The sequence below is a fragment of the Quercus suber genome, unplaced genomic scaffold, assembly GCF_002906115.3.
Source record: "Quercus suber isolate HL8 unplaced genomic scaffold, Cork oak 2.0 scaffold_53, whole genome shotgun sequence".
In the NCBI taxonomy this organism is placed as follows: Eukaryota; Viridiplantae; Streptophyta; class Magnoliopsida; order Fagales; family Fagaceae; genus Quercus; species Quercus suber.
This window is the reverse complement of record NW_027069518.1, coordinates 1,835,747-1,850,524: the sequence shown is the minus strand read 5'-3', so window position 1 is coordinate 1,850,524 and position 14,778 is coordinate 1,835,747. Positions and strand designations below refer to the sequence as shown.

The following is a 14,778-nucleotide window of genomic DNA, read 5'->3' as shown; positions in this document are numbered from 1 at the left end:
TAATATTATTATAGAATCAAATGACAGTGATATTGTACCAATTATAACTCTCACTCTAATAAATTGTGAACAAATTGAAAATATTTTTTATGGGTAGCATTTTTTCCACCATATATGAGCTCTAAAAAAGAAGATACAACTTTAAAGAGTGAAAAGGAAATATAAAGATCCATCACACATCTTACTGTAAATTTTGTGATAATATTGTCTAAATGTATAGAGGCCAATGAGCTTGAGTGATCCTCCCTCGGGATTGAATCCCACTTGCACCCACATAAGGGGTCAAACAGCATCTCTTTTTGTTTTGTGAATAAACAGCCATATCTAAAACAAGCTAACTTGCATATCTAGGCACATTTCACGAATCTTTCCACTAGAGAATCCAATGCTTTTTGGTACCCATCATTCGTATATCCCTTAAACTTTATGCAAATTACAAACATGTACATGTATTGGCCTATTCAAAAAACCTAGAGAGAGAGAGAGAGAGAGGTGATGGGGTGTTTTGGTTCATGAATTTGGCTACTTGTAATATTTTGTTTTCCTCATGTCTTTTTTGGTACCAAAATAAAAGGTTGAAAGATAGAGGATGCCATCTCCTACGACGCTTTGTTGGCATCACTACACACGGGTTAAACACGAGGGTATTTTAAACTCAGGTTTAAGCCTGCCCACCCCATCCCATCTATTGGTGAGACTTGAACCAAAGCACTTATGGCGAAGAATCCGAGCTCATACCACTCCACTAATGAGCTTCGGTGGAAATATTTTATCTTCATGTCATGCATTTTGTAATTCTAATGTTGGACTTGGATCCAATTATTGTATAGATAGATCTGAAATTTCCATCCTTAAGAGTGGCCCGCCAATAGGACCTCCGTGATCAACTAGTAATAGTGGGAGCATTGAGCACAGTACTATTTACTATAATGGAAAATTCGCCTTTGCAATAGAAGACATTTTATTCAACGTTTTATATCGTAGAAGGAAAACCATGAAGGAAAAGGATATCCATTACCACCACTCAATCACGCATATTATGAATTTGGAAATAACATTGGCAATGAAAATTCTTGTAATAAGAAGATATCGACTGCCAACATTTTTGAATTGAACTAGTCATAGAACATGTCTATTTTATACAACCCTTTGTGGTAGAGTGTATTTTTTTTTTTTAAAAAAAAAAAAAAAAAAAAACATTCTTTTGGCATTGTAGATCACAAACGTATATCCAACTCTTGATTTCACTTGTGTCAAAAAGTAATCAATCTTGTGTTTCACATTGGATCACATGATGCACAAAATATGGGTCCACATAAGAAAACATCAATCTGAAATACAGTTTCAGAAGTACAAGGAACCCATTTCATATTTTATATAAGAAAAACAATGTAGCTTTCTTTCTTGAAGTGTCTTCCATTAAAAAGTCATTTCTCCTTCAAGTTGCTTAGCATCACTGTTCTTAATATAAAACACATAAACTAGGGATTCTCTTCCAGAATTTGTTTATTATATTAAAAGCATACATGAAGAATTACAAGCTTTAAAGTTTAAAAAAGAAACAGAAAAAGAAAAAAAAAGACCAAAAATCGTAAAATAGCTAACATATGGCATTGTAATATTAAGATTTTGATATGTCTTTCCCTTTGGGAAGATTGATAGCTCAAAAAAAGTGGAGACAGAAGAAATTCAAAATTATAGAAGAAAAAAAAAAAGGTTTTATATCTAGCCAGAACATAGGAGCTAACCTTGCCATGGTTTTTGGGGTTGATTTTGGTGCTCATTAGAAGTGTTTATACAATGACCAAGACCAGCAATATTGAGAATGTCACCATGAGAGAGAGCTCTAAGACCCAAAAAGTCTCTAGTCAAACCTTCACCACCACCGGTACCACTTTCATCATTCCTAGTAAAATGGCCAGTGTTGTTGTTGCTGGTGGTGGTTGTTTTCTTTGAATTCAGAATCCCACCAAATGCATCCTCAAAAGAAGTTCCCTCAAAGCCAGTTGCAGAAGAGAGAGAACTCACCATGTCATGAAGAAAAGAAGGAGTATGAACAACTCCTGAGGCCACACCAGTAGTACTACTTGCTCCAGCAGAGGCAGCAGAAGAGCATGCAGCTTTATTCCCATAAGGAACTGCCAAGCTATGGGTAAAGCCAGTACCAGTAGTGCCCATCTCTTCATGTGAAGACAAATTCAATCCAAACTTATTACCAGTTGTGTTGTTGCTAGAATCAGAAGCTGCAGACATGTGAGCCTGGTGTGTGGGCCTCAACATCATGCCTTGTGATGAGCTGCCAGTCTTGCTGCTCATAGTTGCACCCATCTGAGCTGCCTTCTGAAGCAATGCAGTGGCTGACATGTGTGGGGATGGTACAGACTGATAAGGAGGGAGAGTGGGTCCAAGACTAGGGTTAGGGTTTGGTGTTTCGTGGAGGGAAAAGTCTTGATGGGACTGTGTGAATTCTTGATGATGATTATGATGGTCTAATCTTGTGGAGAAGATTGATGAGGAGGATGATGAAAGGTCAAGGGGTTGTGGTGGCGGTGGGCCAGGAAAAGAAAGCCATGGTGGTATCTCTGGCCTTAAATTGAAACTTTGTTGCTCTTTTTTCAAAGTAAATGCATGGAGGTCTTGGTGATTATATTGGTGTTGTGGGAGGTTCAAAATGTGAGGCGTTGAAGAGCCAGGTTGAGAAGAGAGAAGTGGGTTATTTGTTGTGATAGCTCTTGCACTCTCTTCAGCTAATGCATCACAGAATGCTCGGTGAGTTATAAAACTGTCCCTCCTGAAAATTAACAAAAGTAACAAACACACACACACACAAGAAAACAAAAGCAAAATGTCAATATGAGCTAAGACAATGCAGAAGTATATATGAATATGACTTTCTCACTGGCTCTTTTACAGCTCTCTCTCTCTCTCTCTCTCTCTCTCGCTGCTTCTGTTCTTTTTTGGTTTCTGGTAGCTAAGGGCAGATAGTCCACATTAGCTGGTGCATTAAATATTTTCTAAACTAAGTACCCTCTTCTGTCTCTATCTCTCTCTAGCTCTCTCTCTCTCTCTCTCTCTAGGGTGTAAAAGTAGGACTCTGCTAGATGCATAGTAATGAATTTTTCAGTGTATCAGATAAAAGAATGTAAATTTATTATCTAGGAACCAAAAAAATTAATGTATATTTATTATTTACAATCTGGGATATTGAAATCCCATCCTCCATTAATGAGGAGAGATCGCATCTGACTGTTGTTGTTGCTTTTAAATGGAACTCTTGCAATTCATATATATTTTTCCTAAAATGATTTGGGAATTAGTTATTACCTTGAGAAAAGGGTTCCACAGTCACATCTGTACTCCCTAGTGCCGCAAGTTTTGGAGTGAGCTTTCCAATCTGATTGAACTGCATACCTCTTTGAGCACTTGTCACATTTCCACTTCTTCTCACCATGCTTTCTGCAAAAGTGCTTTTTGATTCCAGTCAAGTCTCCAAGAGCCCTTGATGGGTCATGGTGCACACAACTAGGTTCTGGGCACACATACACCTTCTTCCTTATCTCTTTGCTTGTTCTCTGCTTTAGCTTCCAAGGCAAATTATGCCCTCTTCTATGAAGTTGAAGATTCTGATCTCTTTGAAACCCTTTGTTACAGATCTCACAGATAAATCTATTTGTTGCCATAAGAGTCTTTGGAGACAAAGCTATCACTTCTGCTTCTGGGTCTAATTCCACACCAAGAAAAATCAAACCCCAGATAATAAAAATGAAAATTAACCAAAGAACAATGATCAAAATAACATGTGTGGATTTGGACTAAACCTGGGTTGCCTGGGAGGTTTCTCTTCTTTTTCACTACTGGTTGAGTTTGGGTTGGTGGAGGAGCAAAATACTGTTGAGAATAGTTGGTACCTATTTCAGTTCTGTTGCCTGAAGAAACACTTGCTTCACCAGAAGCAGACGTCAAATTAGACATGTTTTCCTCCACAACTTGCTGCTGTAGCTGCTGCTGTTGTTGTTGGACTTGGAACATCAAACCCTTCATCATCTTCTCACTTAGGCATTAAATTTTTGATATTTTAAGGTTCCATCATGGGCCATAGATCTTGGTTTTTCATGTGTGACAAAAGCTTTTAAAGATTTTAAAGACAAAAACTAAACAACAAGCAGCTAAACTAAGTGAAAACTGAAAACTGGTGAGAGAGAGAGACACAGAGAAAAAGAAAGAATCCAATAAAGAGGCAAAAAAAATTGATTTCCTAAGTGCAGTGTTTGAACCCCATAATTCCCACTATACTACTTGACAGTTTCTTCCTTGTTTGGCACCAACCCAAGAGACAATTTTTGTTTTGTTTTTTTTTTTTTTTAATATAAAAAAAAAAGCTATAACTTAACAAACTATATGTGTGTCTGAAGAGAGAGAGAAAGAGAAAGAGAGTAGTAGAGCTCAACCAGATCCTCTAGCCACTTTTTTCTTTCATGGTTCAAAATCCAAGCTTGATAACACCAAGAAAAATCCAATAATAGTCACACAAATATGAACAAAAACTAAAGACCCTAGTTCTTAAAACTTTTAGAGAGAGAGAGAGAGAGATAGAGAGAGAGAGAGAAGAGAGATGTGGATGAGAAGGGATTTCCTTCTGTATATCCTGAGAGCTGTACAAACAAAAAATAACACACACACACCCATACACCCTAGAACCACAACCCAAGGGAACCCTACGGCTAACTCTGACGTTGCACTTTCTGTCTTTTCCTCTGTTCTCTTTCCCAGTACCCCCAGAAAGAAAAAAAATAACCTGTCTTTTTCTTTATTGTATATTTGCCTTTAACAAAGTTTTTAATTTTCTGCTAAAACCTTTTGTTTAAGCGCTCTCACTCTCTCTCTCCCACCTTTCCCATCATCTCTCACAAAAGCAAGCAGTAAACTCAAAAAAAAAAATGAAAGAAAAATAAAAGCAACCACGTAAAAAGAAAGTGTCATTATATATATAGAGAGAGAGAGAGAGATTGATTTGTATAATTTACATCATGGGTAGTCGACCCTTCCCAGCTTTCTACATTTACAGTGACATGATTGATTCATTGATTAATATCTAACCAGCACGGCTAAAAGCTTTTTTATCCATTTTTTTTTTCTATAACGTTTTTTTTCTTTTCTTTTTTTTTTTTTTCTTTTTTTTGTTTCACTTCATATATATGTATAATTTATCACTTGCTGCAACTCATACGGAAAGCTGAAAATTCTGACACTTTTGCATGGCTCATCAAATTAAAAACCTAGTAAAAAGAACATTAATTGATTTGATTATGAATCCCCAAGGCTACAAGGCTCTTTCTTAACTTCCTCATAATCAACGTATCTTCCGCAAACAATGAAGTTTAAACAAAATAATTTTTCTTTTTACTTTGTTGTCCTTATCATTGTTACTATAGTAGTATAAGACTGAAATTTATAAAAACATAATAGTAATAATTAGGGTCCAAGACTAAAATTCCAGAACAGACTTCAAAGAGTCATCACGTTAAGAGAAGAAGATAAACATACTCGACTCCAATGTCAAGCAAGCTAACTACAGATTGTATTAATTGACTCTATTTTATTTTATTTTTTTTCAGTTGATTGACTCAGCTGATTGACTCAGCTATTGTAATATAATGTTTCCTTGTTAGCATTGAAAATGAAACGTATTAAAAATAATAAGTCTTGAAATATAAAAGTTTTTACAATTGTTAAGGTGATATATTATAATTAGTGTTAATAAAAGTAATGTCACTCTTAAACCCATATGATCGTGATCCAATCAAGTAATTATTAAATACTCTTGAAATATAGTGATATAGTGCTCACTCATCTTATATTTATAGTAGATTTCATTAATTAAATTTATAATAAGAGTTTCTTTTGAATATGAAAGAAAATAGCATCACGTCGTTGTACTCCGAGAGTGCTTAATAATTTTTTGCTTCAATCACTTGTTATGCTAATTGTTTGTGAAAAAAAATTTGTATAACATACAATACTGTGTTAAAAAATAGATATCAAAGATGAGAATTGCATGTGAGCAGGTGCTAAACTATTACATATAGTTACTGCGCTGTTTGATTAAATAACATACGAAGAAAATATTGTTAAAATATTAGTGTGGAACAATGCACTTATTTTTAGTGTAGCACTTGGAATTTTTTTTGTTTATACACAAACATAGAACTGATAGAAGTATATATATGTCTAATAGGAGATTGCGGATAGTTTATTACATGAATGAACTTGTGCATGATATAAATAATGTGGATACAATGGAGCTACACTGCCTTTCTGTTTGTTCATGTTTTCGAGAAGTTTGTGTTCCCACACAAAAGAGAAGGTTTAAAAAATGGGAATATGAAAAATAAATCCTTTCTCTTTTGTCATTTTCTTGTTTTATTCTTCAATGATTTAGTTTTTGAAATGGGATTATGCTCGACAGTAGTCTCAATGTGCTCTCCCAGCTCATCTTTGCCTTGTAATAATATTAAAATAATTAAGTTTCAACAAAATAATAATTAAAAAAATTAAATTTTAAACTAATGAGAAACAGTATGCGTGAGAGGAAAATAAATTAATATATCATATCTTTGTGATATATGTAACATTTTCATTGTTATGCCATTAGGCACCATTTGGCATAAATTTAGAACCATTGATTTATCTATGTGATTGAACCAATATATATCAACATTAAATTAATTAGTGTGATCAACAAATGAATTTTATCCTAGTGAGCTTTGTAATAATTAAGGCCTGCATGCATGGTAAACCCAGAACAAAAGCTCATCTCAATTATTGGAAGAGAAAAATTTACCAAAAGGATGCTATCATATATTGTTCTTTCCACTCTCTCTCTCTCTCTCTCTCTCTCTATATATATATATATATGGCACTGATAAATAGGTAAAACTTTTGAAGTTTAGCCAGGTGGGTTTACAGAATGCATAGGAGTTCTTGTGATTGTGAAAACAATCCATTTTATTTAGTACATTTGATGATACCGCACGTGACATGCCTCTTCATTCTGTACTCCAATGTCGATGTTCTAATTATATCCTTGAATAAGACATGGGAGCTAAAAGATCCATTGGTCAATGTAGAGTGGTGAAAAATCAACCGAATATAATAACTTTGATAATACAATATATTATATTCTATTAGGTAACAATTACATTAAAATATAAACATACATTAATATCAAATACAGGTCGGCCGATCTAGACTCATAATTTTACTTGGTGGTAGGTATGCAAAAAAAAGCTTTCTTAATAAGCCCTCAAGGTTTGTTATTCTTATATTACAGTCATGAAGAAATGTTTCAATAAGATTGATGGAGCTGAAAGCACCTATCTTTTCTGCTATATTGCTATTATTATCTTTAGCTTCCATACACATGCATCCATTTTTGTTTTCTTCCTTCAGTTTCATTCCTATACTTTTCATTACTTTTGTTTTTTAATTTTAATTTTTTTTTTACTTTTTTCTTTCTGTCCTCATCTACCATCTGGCCCCATTTCCATACCATTAACTAATGGACTTGTTTCTTCAATGCACATACTTTAGGTTACAAGGCATGTTAAGTCTTCTAGCAATGTGCAGATATGCAAGCTTTTCTAGCTAGATATGTGATATAAGATTTAAACCTATTATATGATAAGGATACAATGTATAGCAAGCTTAGTTAATCATAAAAATTCTTTTACTTTTCCTATAAGAACCCGTGGATCAATTATATATGCTTTTTGGGTTTGCGCATATATATGCAAAAAAATTTCAGGGAAGGACTTTGAGTTTTTGAAGATGTGTTCTTCACAGGAGAGGCAAGATGCATGGAAGTTTGTTTGCTTCTGTGCGTGTGGGAATCTGTCGGTGTGAGGACCCCTACAATTTTGCCGACCTATTTATATTCAAATAAGAAAGCATCTCAAAATGATTGTCATTATTACATCTCTTTCATTTCTTAGCTTACTATCACTAATATGTATATGTTGCTCTTCATGCGAAATATCAAAATCTTGTAAACTATATATTCTGAGTTTTTTTTCATCTAAAACCATCCTAGCTGCAATATAAATTTCTTAGAACTTAATTGCTTTGAAAGGTAACGGTAGTCATATAAGCATCAGTTCATCAAATCCAAGACCTTTAATCATGCAACTCTTTCTTTTGTTATAATTAGAAACTTTACTTGCAATTTGCCACAGTTTATTTCCTGTTTCTTGTAATCAGTCAGCCAATAGGAAAATCTCTTTCACAGTGGTTTTGCTGTTTATTCTTAAAGCTTTTTATATTTAATACTACCAATCTATTGAATAAGCCAATAATTTTATCATGGTACAACTTTTGCTTTTATCACCATCATAAAAATCAACACCTATAAATAATTGATGTTGGCCATTTTTTTTTTATGTTAAATGATCAACAAGTAATTGAATTGATGTTGACCATGGATGGATATTATTCATGGTTGCAACTCTTTAAAGGTCTTGAGTTAGGCCATGGCTGACTCTTGACCAAGCCCCAGGCGGCTAAGTCCAATAAGCGAGTCTGCCTTGAGTTTTAAGTACACAAGTCCTCCTTTTGGTCAATGTACAAGGCCAAAAAAATTTTGACACCATGCATGTAGCTAGTCAAATTTGGAATTCAATCTATGAGATACAAAAACAAAGGCAACTCCTATGAAACCCTAGTTACGCGATTTTCTACAAGCGTTTAGGGGGCCAATAATTTTTTATTCTGAAAATATTTGCTACTTGTGTGAAATTCTTAGGCTAATCATGAACATGCAAAAGACCATTTGGGTTTTTTATACAAGAAAAAACTAGTTCTCTATAAGAGAAGAGAAGCAGTAATTGTATGGTTATCAAATTAACAATTCATTAAGAATATACCGTAGCTCTACTTAATTTTATGTCGCTTATCAACTTCCACATCACTAGAACCCATGGTTGAGGCCAGGTTGGTTTAGGCTGCTTAATTGGTTGAGAGGTCTAGTTTTGTATTCAGTACCTTTCTTGTCATCATGCATGCCACAAAATTTAAAGTAGGATTTGCTAAATCACTTTTTTCTTATCAAACTTATTTGTGTGATACAACTCAGGGCACTGGAGGGGCACCCCCCCCCCCCCCCCCAAAAGAAAATTGATCCCAAGTTTTTTTTTTTTTTTTCTTTCAAAATATTAATAAGAAATCAAAATTTATGTATTGAAAATATTTTCTAATTCCCTGATATATTCAAGTACACTAAATCTCCAATGTATATAGCCTTAAAATTATAAAATAGTATATTATCAGAACACCCCATCATGATGTGTCAAATAATTGTATTTGCTGTTTTTTTTTTTTTTTTTAATTCTTCCATGATGCTATGTACTTTTTTTTTTTTTTTTTTTTGCACTAAATCCACCTTTTGAATAATTGGAAATGAAAGCTAGGGCACAAAGAATAAACATCATTTTGGTAAGTTCATTTAAAAAATAAAACCTCATACAGTCTTTTTAAAAATCAAGCTATACATAGAAATTTTTAAAATTTTTTATATATTTTATGCTTTTAATAATTCTAAAATAGTTTATTTTTCATTTTAGTTTTGACTAATCAAATGAGTTTTTTTTTTTATAAATATTTTATATTAAGATTAATATCTTAACTTTATCTATTAGTGACTATATTTTGATTAATTTTATTTATATCTTTTACTTGTTTGAAATATATGTTTATAGTTACCTTAGATTATGGATTTCCTTAAGAATAAAAATTATTATATTAAATATCAACCCTAATATCAAGCCCAAAAAAATAAATTAAATTATTTTATATTTCAATTAATTTTTTTGTTTAACTAATGAGATTAGGTTGCATCTAGTGCTCCAATGCAGTAAATGTGACAAGGACACAACATGAATCACACAATAAAAACATGTTGGTCTCGTATCCTATTTAATTTATTGAAGCACTAGATAGCAACCTTATTCTTAATTAAGTACCTTTTAAGTATTCTAATTAGCATTTTTATTTTAAATCTTATCCTTAATAAAAATCCCAACTCCATTATAATTTTGAAATGGATCTAAACTCCCAACTTAACTTTAACTATCTTGAACTTTCAACCTCAAACTTTGAGAACACTTCCAATAAGATTGCAAACAATGAACTTGGCCCCACTTGTGGTTAGAAACCATAATGACATTTGATTATTTTCACACAAGAATCGAATTAATTTGTTTTCTTTATAAAAAAAAAAAACGAATAAAAACTACTCAAGTGACACTCATTTTTACATGTTTGAATTTATGCATTCTTTACAATGCATTACATGTTTAGATTCTTTAGAAGGTAAACTACAAAATGATGACCTAGTTGTCCCAGCTCAACTGACCCAATAAAGACAAAATGTTTTGATTTTGAGATCCTTATAAATTTTTTTTTTCCCTTTTTATCAATTTCAAAGTATCTCTCAAGGTTACTTTGTGGATATTATTATTGCCTGTGACTGTACTTGATTCTTAGGTGCTTCAATCTTACATTCTCACGTGAGGGGTATAATTCCTCAGACCCCAATTACTATGAAATTTGCTGAAATTTTGAAAGAGCAAGAGAATAATCTCGTATCGCTATCATATGCGAGAACATTATGTTGTGAGAGAGAGATCACGAGTGTGCATATACCCAAAGAGCTGGGTCCCACATTCATGATTTGAGATACTAAAGGGACCCACACAAAAAAAAAATTTGTCAAATAACACAGCCCATCAATGGTGTATATCAGCTCTATCATTCTTCATGCAGCCGAATTCTGAAGAAGAAGAAAAAAATGAGAGTTGCATAAAAGTCATGGATGGCTATTGCATTGTATAATACGTCCAAATTTTCACAAAAATTTTCAAACTTTTTATTTTCTGTTTACACCTTATTTAAATTGCCTACTTAAATTTGTATCCAATAGTTTTTTTTTTAAAGATAATTTCAACTTATGCCGTCTCCAGATTTTTTATTTAATTTTCAGAGATTTTACCAGTTGAACTAACTAGAACTCACTTATATCCAATAGTTGAGATTAGAAATTAACTCTTTACATTTTACACTCAACTAGGGTCCTTCAAGATCTAGGTCTAAGGCCTTCATTTGTCTCAAAAATTTATTAAGGGATTTAAGGTCCCCAAAATTTGTACGAAAAAAAAAATCTCAAAATTGTAAAATGACCATTGATTTTTTAAAAGGAAAACATATATGTTAGTCTTGCATTTTTTTTTTCTCAACTCCCAAATTATTAAGCCAATAGAATTCCAATAAATTAAAACCCTAAATAGTTCTAAAGAAAAAAAAAATCGTTATGAGTGTGTCAAATAAACATTGACATTTAATTTCTTTGACAACTTGTAAAAAAGTATTAAAAAAAACTTAAATACAAAATTCAAATCAACAATTTTACATATCAAAAAAAAAAATGAGATAAGTATAAAATGGATAATATTAAAATTTAATTAAAAAAAAAACACTAAAATTTAATGTTTTATCATTCATGTTTCAAAATGTATAAAGTCGGCCGGCTCTCAACCATCTTAATCCCAAGAGTCCTATGATTTGATGTTTAATTATGTAGAGACGGTTTTGGACTGAGAGTGTATAAATGATAGTGGACCTGAGGAGCATGGTAGAATAATCTCCTCATGCTACTGTTACTGCCTTTCACCGTCTGCAATTCCACACCCGTGAAAACGACCACTCGAGCACCCGTCCTTGACCCGACAAGCCCACGTGGCCACTCATGATTGGACCTGATTGGACAGACTCATGCAAAGTGCGTGACTTGACCTCTCTCTCTCTCTCTCTCTCTAGAGTTCTATTTTCTCTGTGAATCTGACATGGAGTTGGTTTTCAGAAGAGGCGGCAAAATTCCTTTTAACACCTGTCAATACCTACTTTTTCCTCCTCTTTTTTTTAGAAGTATTTTTTTTATTTTTTTATTATTACATTAACCCCAAGTGTGTGGTATCTACTTAGACAATAACGCTTGCCAATAAAAATAAATAAAAAATTTGTGAGATTGAACAAGATTTGTGTATAAAATTGACTTTTTAACTTTACTGATTAATATATTTTTTTCTTTTTGATTTTCAGGTGGAAAATTTTATCAATGACTTCATCCTTTATCATGCTATCTTCATTTGTTTTTTTTAATAGTTAATTGTGATTATAAGCAGTGAGTTTGAGTTTATATGAAAGTAACAGATAGTCAGAATTTATTTGGTATCAACTTATATGCTCAATTTTTAATTTTTAGTTTTTAGCTTTTATAAAAAGCTTTTTAATTTTTTTTTTAAATTTTTTTCTTACTTTTTTCAATATATTTCAAGAGATAAGTATACTTTAGCATACTTTTAATAAAAAAAATTTCAGTAAAAAATTAGATAAGCTGTTTCCAAATAAAATCTCAATCTATAAGGCAAAAGTTATGGTTCTAAAATAACTCAATTTTTATATAAAAACTTAGGAAATGTTCTAAATATTAAAAGTATGTTTGGTAACTGTTTTTTCCCCTATTTTTTGTTTTCAAAAACAATTTTCTATTTTTGAAACTAAAAAACTTGTTTAGCAACCCAAAATGGACAGAAAATAAAAATCATTCTCAAAACTTAATTTGCAAAGGAAACTGAAAATATGCAAAAGACTGTTTTCAGTTTATATTTTTCAAAAGTCAATAAAAACACCAATTTAATTTAATAAATCCGTCTCATTTAATAAGTTAACATTAGAGTTCAAATTCTAGTAATAACTTATTATAGTATTTTTTTTTTTGAAAAAACTATTTTTTTAATTTCAACTAACCAAACATGTTTTTGATTTTAAAAATACAAATATATATATTTTTTCTTTATATTCCCAAAAACAAGTTTTTGAAAATATAATACAAAAATTGTTACCAAACATAATTTAATATTTCCCCTACCTTTTCTTTCTATAATTTGGAAAAGTAGCCATTAAAACCTAAGGATATGTTTGGTAATTGTTTTTTCGCCTTATTTTTTATTTCCAAAAATAATTTTCTATTTTTAGACTAAAAAATTTGTTTGGAAACCCAAAATGGACATAAAACAAAAACCATTCACAAAACTCAATTTGTGAAGGAAACTGAATGCAAAAAACTGTTTTCAGTTTCTAATTTTCAAAAGTCAATGAAAACACACATTTAATTTAATGAATCTGTCTTATTTAACGAGTTAGCATTAGAGTTCAAATCTTATTAACAATATATTTTAATAATTTTCTATTTTTTTCTTCAAAAAACTATCTTTTTAATTTCAACTTACCAAACATGTTTTTGATCTCAAAAATACAAGAAAATTGTTTTTTTTCTTTATATTTCCAAAAACAAGTTTTTGAAAATAGAAAACAAAAAAGGTTAATAAACATAACCTAAAATTCCTTCTTCTTTTTTTATGTAAGTAAAAATTTTATTAGAAAAAGAAAAATAAACCAGATACTGACTTAAGCCTTGGAGTCCAATGAAATAATTTCAGCAAAATTGGGAGGACCAAGAGCCAAACCAGAAAAAAACAATATGCAAATTCCCTTAAAGACCACCTTGCTAATTCATGGGCACCCCTATTTGCTGCTCTATTAACCTAAAATACAACAGAATCAAAGGACCAATAGATTGAAGAGCTTTAGAGACAAAATTAATCAATCTCCAAAGAGATCCTATCCTTTGGAGCCTTCAAGGCATCAATATGTACATAAGTGAGAGTCACTTTCAACAATCACATTCCTTACACCAGCTTTGCTCGCCAAAGTGATTGCCGACGATATATCTTCAACTTCTGCTTGGACAAGTACATTGGTGTTCACCTTTTTAGCATGAGCAAACACCAAATTTTCCTCTCCAACCTCTAGCATCACAATTTAGCCTCAAAGATCCCATCAAATTCCTTCTAGTTTTTCTTCTCAAAAAAAAAAAAAAAAAAAAAAATCCTTCTAGTTTTATGTGGCCACAGTCTAAAAAGTACATAATGCTTGATTTCGCCACATTAGCATGAAAAACATTAAGAAGGAATTTTAGATTGTGGGCCACATAACTTGTTACGATTATAAATTGTAATTGATACAAAATCACATTTAGATTGGAATCTATTATTGATATCATTTTTGTTATAAACCAATCACATATCATCTCTCAATGGTTATGAAAAAAAAAAGATTATAAAATTTGTTGAGTCATTAGACTTATTGATGTGAATTCGGCATGTTGAGTTTTCAACTATAGTGGCGGCTCATGCTTACTATGACCTCAAAATTTTGCTATGTCACAGTTACATAATCTTGCACAATGCAAAGTGTGTCAGATCGAAATCATTGTATCCTGCAGATAGAGAAATTCGACATGAAATTCAGGGAAATTCCAAGTCTTTTTGTATTGGATTTCAATTTAATCATTACATTCCAATCATCCATTCAACTGTCCTCTCCTATCTTTCCCACCTAATTATACCTACAACATTTATTGCATCCTGCTTCAAAATGCTAATCACGACTAAGCGTGGCATCTAACAAAAACATTTGAAGTTGAAAGCACATGGAAATCCTGCAATTTCCACTTAGAAAATGCTATCATCGTTTTAAAGCTAGAATTATTGCCACAAGAAAATTTGATGGAACCCAGATGAGTTTATGAGTTTAGTCAGTGTCATAGACTACAACTACTCAATCCACAATCTCTGTCTTTCAAAACATTTTGCAAAGCTTTCTTAAGGG

The 14,778-nt window shown here is 31.9% G+C and overlaps 1 protein-coding gene across 1 annotated transcript; it reads right to left on the bottom strand.

The window, feature by feature from the left end:
- Window positions 1–1,589: 1,589 nt before the first annotated feature.
- Window positions 1,590–4,876, bottom strand: LOC111995117 (protein indeterminate-domain 7). The gene is made up of 3 exons (XM_024027024.2): window positions 3,819–4,876; window positions 3,325–3,721; window positions 1,590–2,791 (listed from the first exon to the last, which is right to left on the bottom strand). Exons 1-3 carry the CDS (start codon window positions 4,042–4,044, stop codon window positions 1,744–1,746), a joined length of 1,671 nt encoding a protein of 556 aa, XP_023882792.2. The 5' UTR covers window positions 4,045–4,876; the 3' UTR covers window positions 1,590–1,743.
- Between the last annotated feature and the right edge of the window lie 9,902 nt (window positions 4,877–14,778).

What these genes read in the sequence shown, in the direction of transcription:
- LOC111995117 (XM_024027024.2), bottom strand. Translation starts at nt 4,044, where the DNA reads ATGATGAAGGGTTTGATGTTCCAAGTCCAACAACAACAGCAGCAGCTA. An exon ending in AAACCTCCCAGGCAACCCAG is followed by an intron (nt 3,722 to 3,818) that starts GTTTAGTCCAAA and finishes GTGTGGAATTAG; the next exon opens with ACCCAGAAGCAGAAGTGATA. An exon ending in TGTGGAACCCTTTTCTCAAG is followed by an intron (nt 2,792 to 3,324) that starts GTAATAACTAAT and finishes GTTAATTTTCAG; the next exon opens with GAGGGACAGTTTTATAACTC.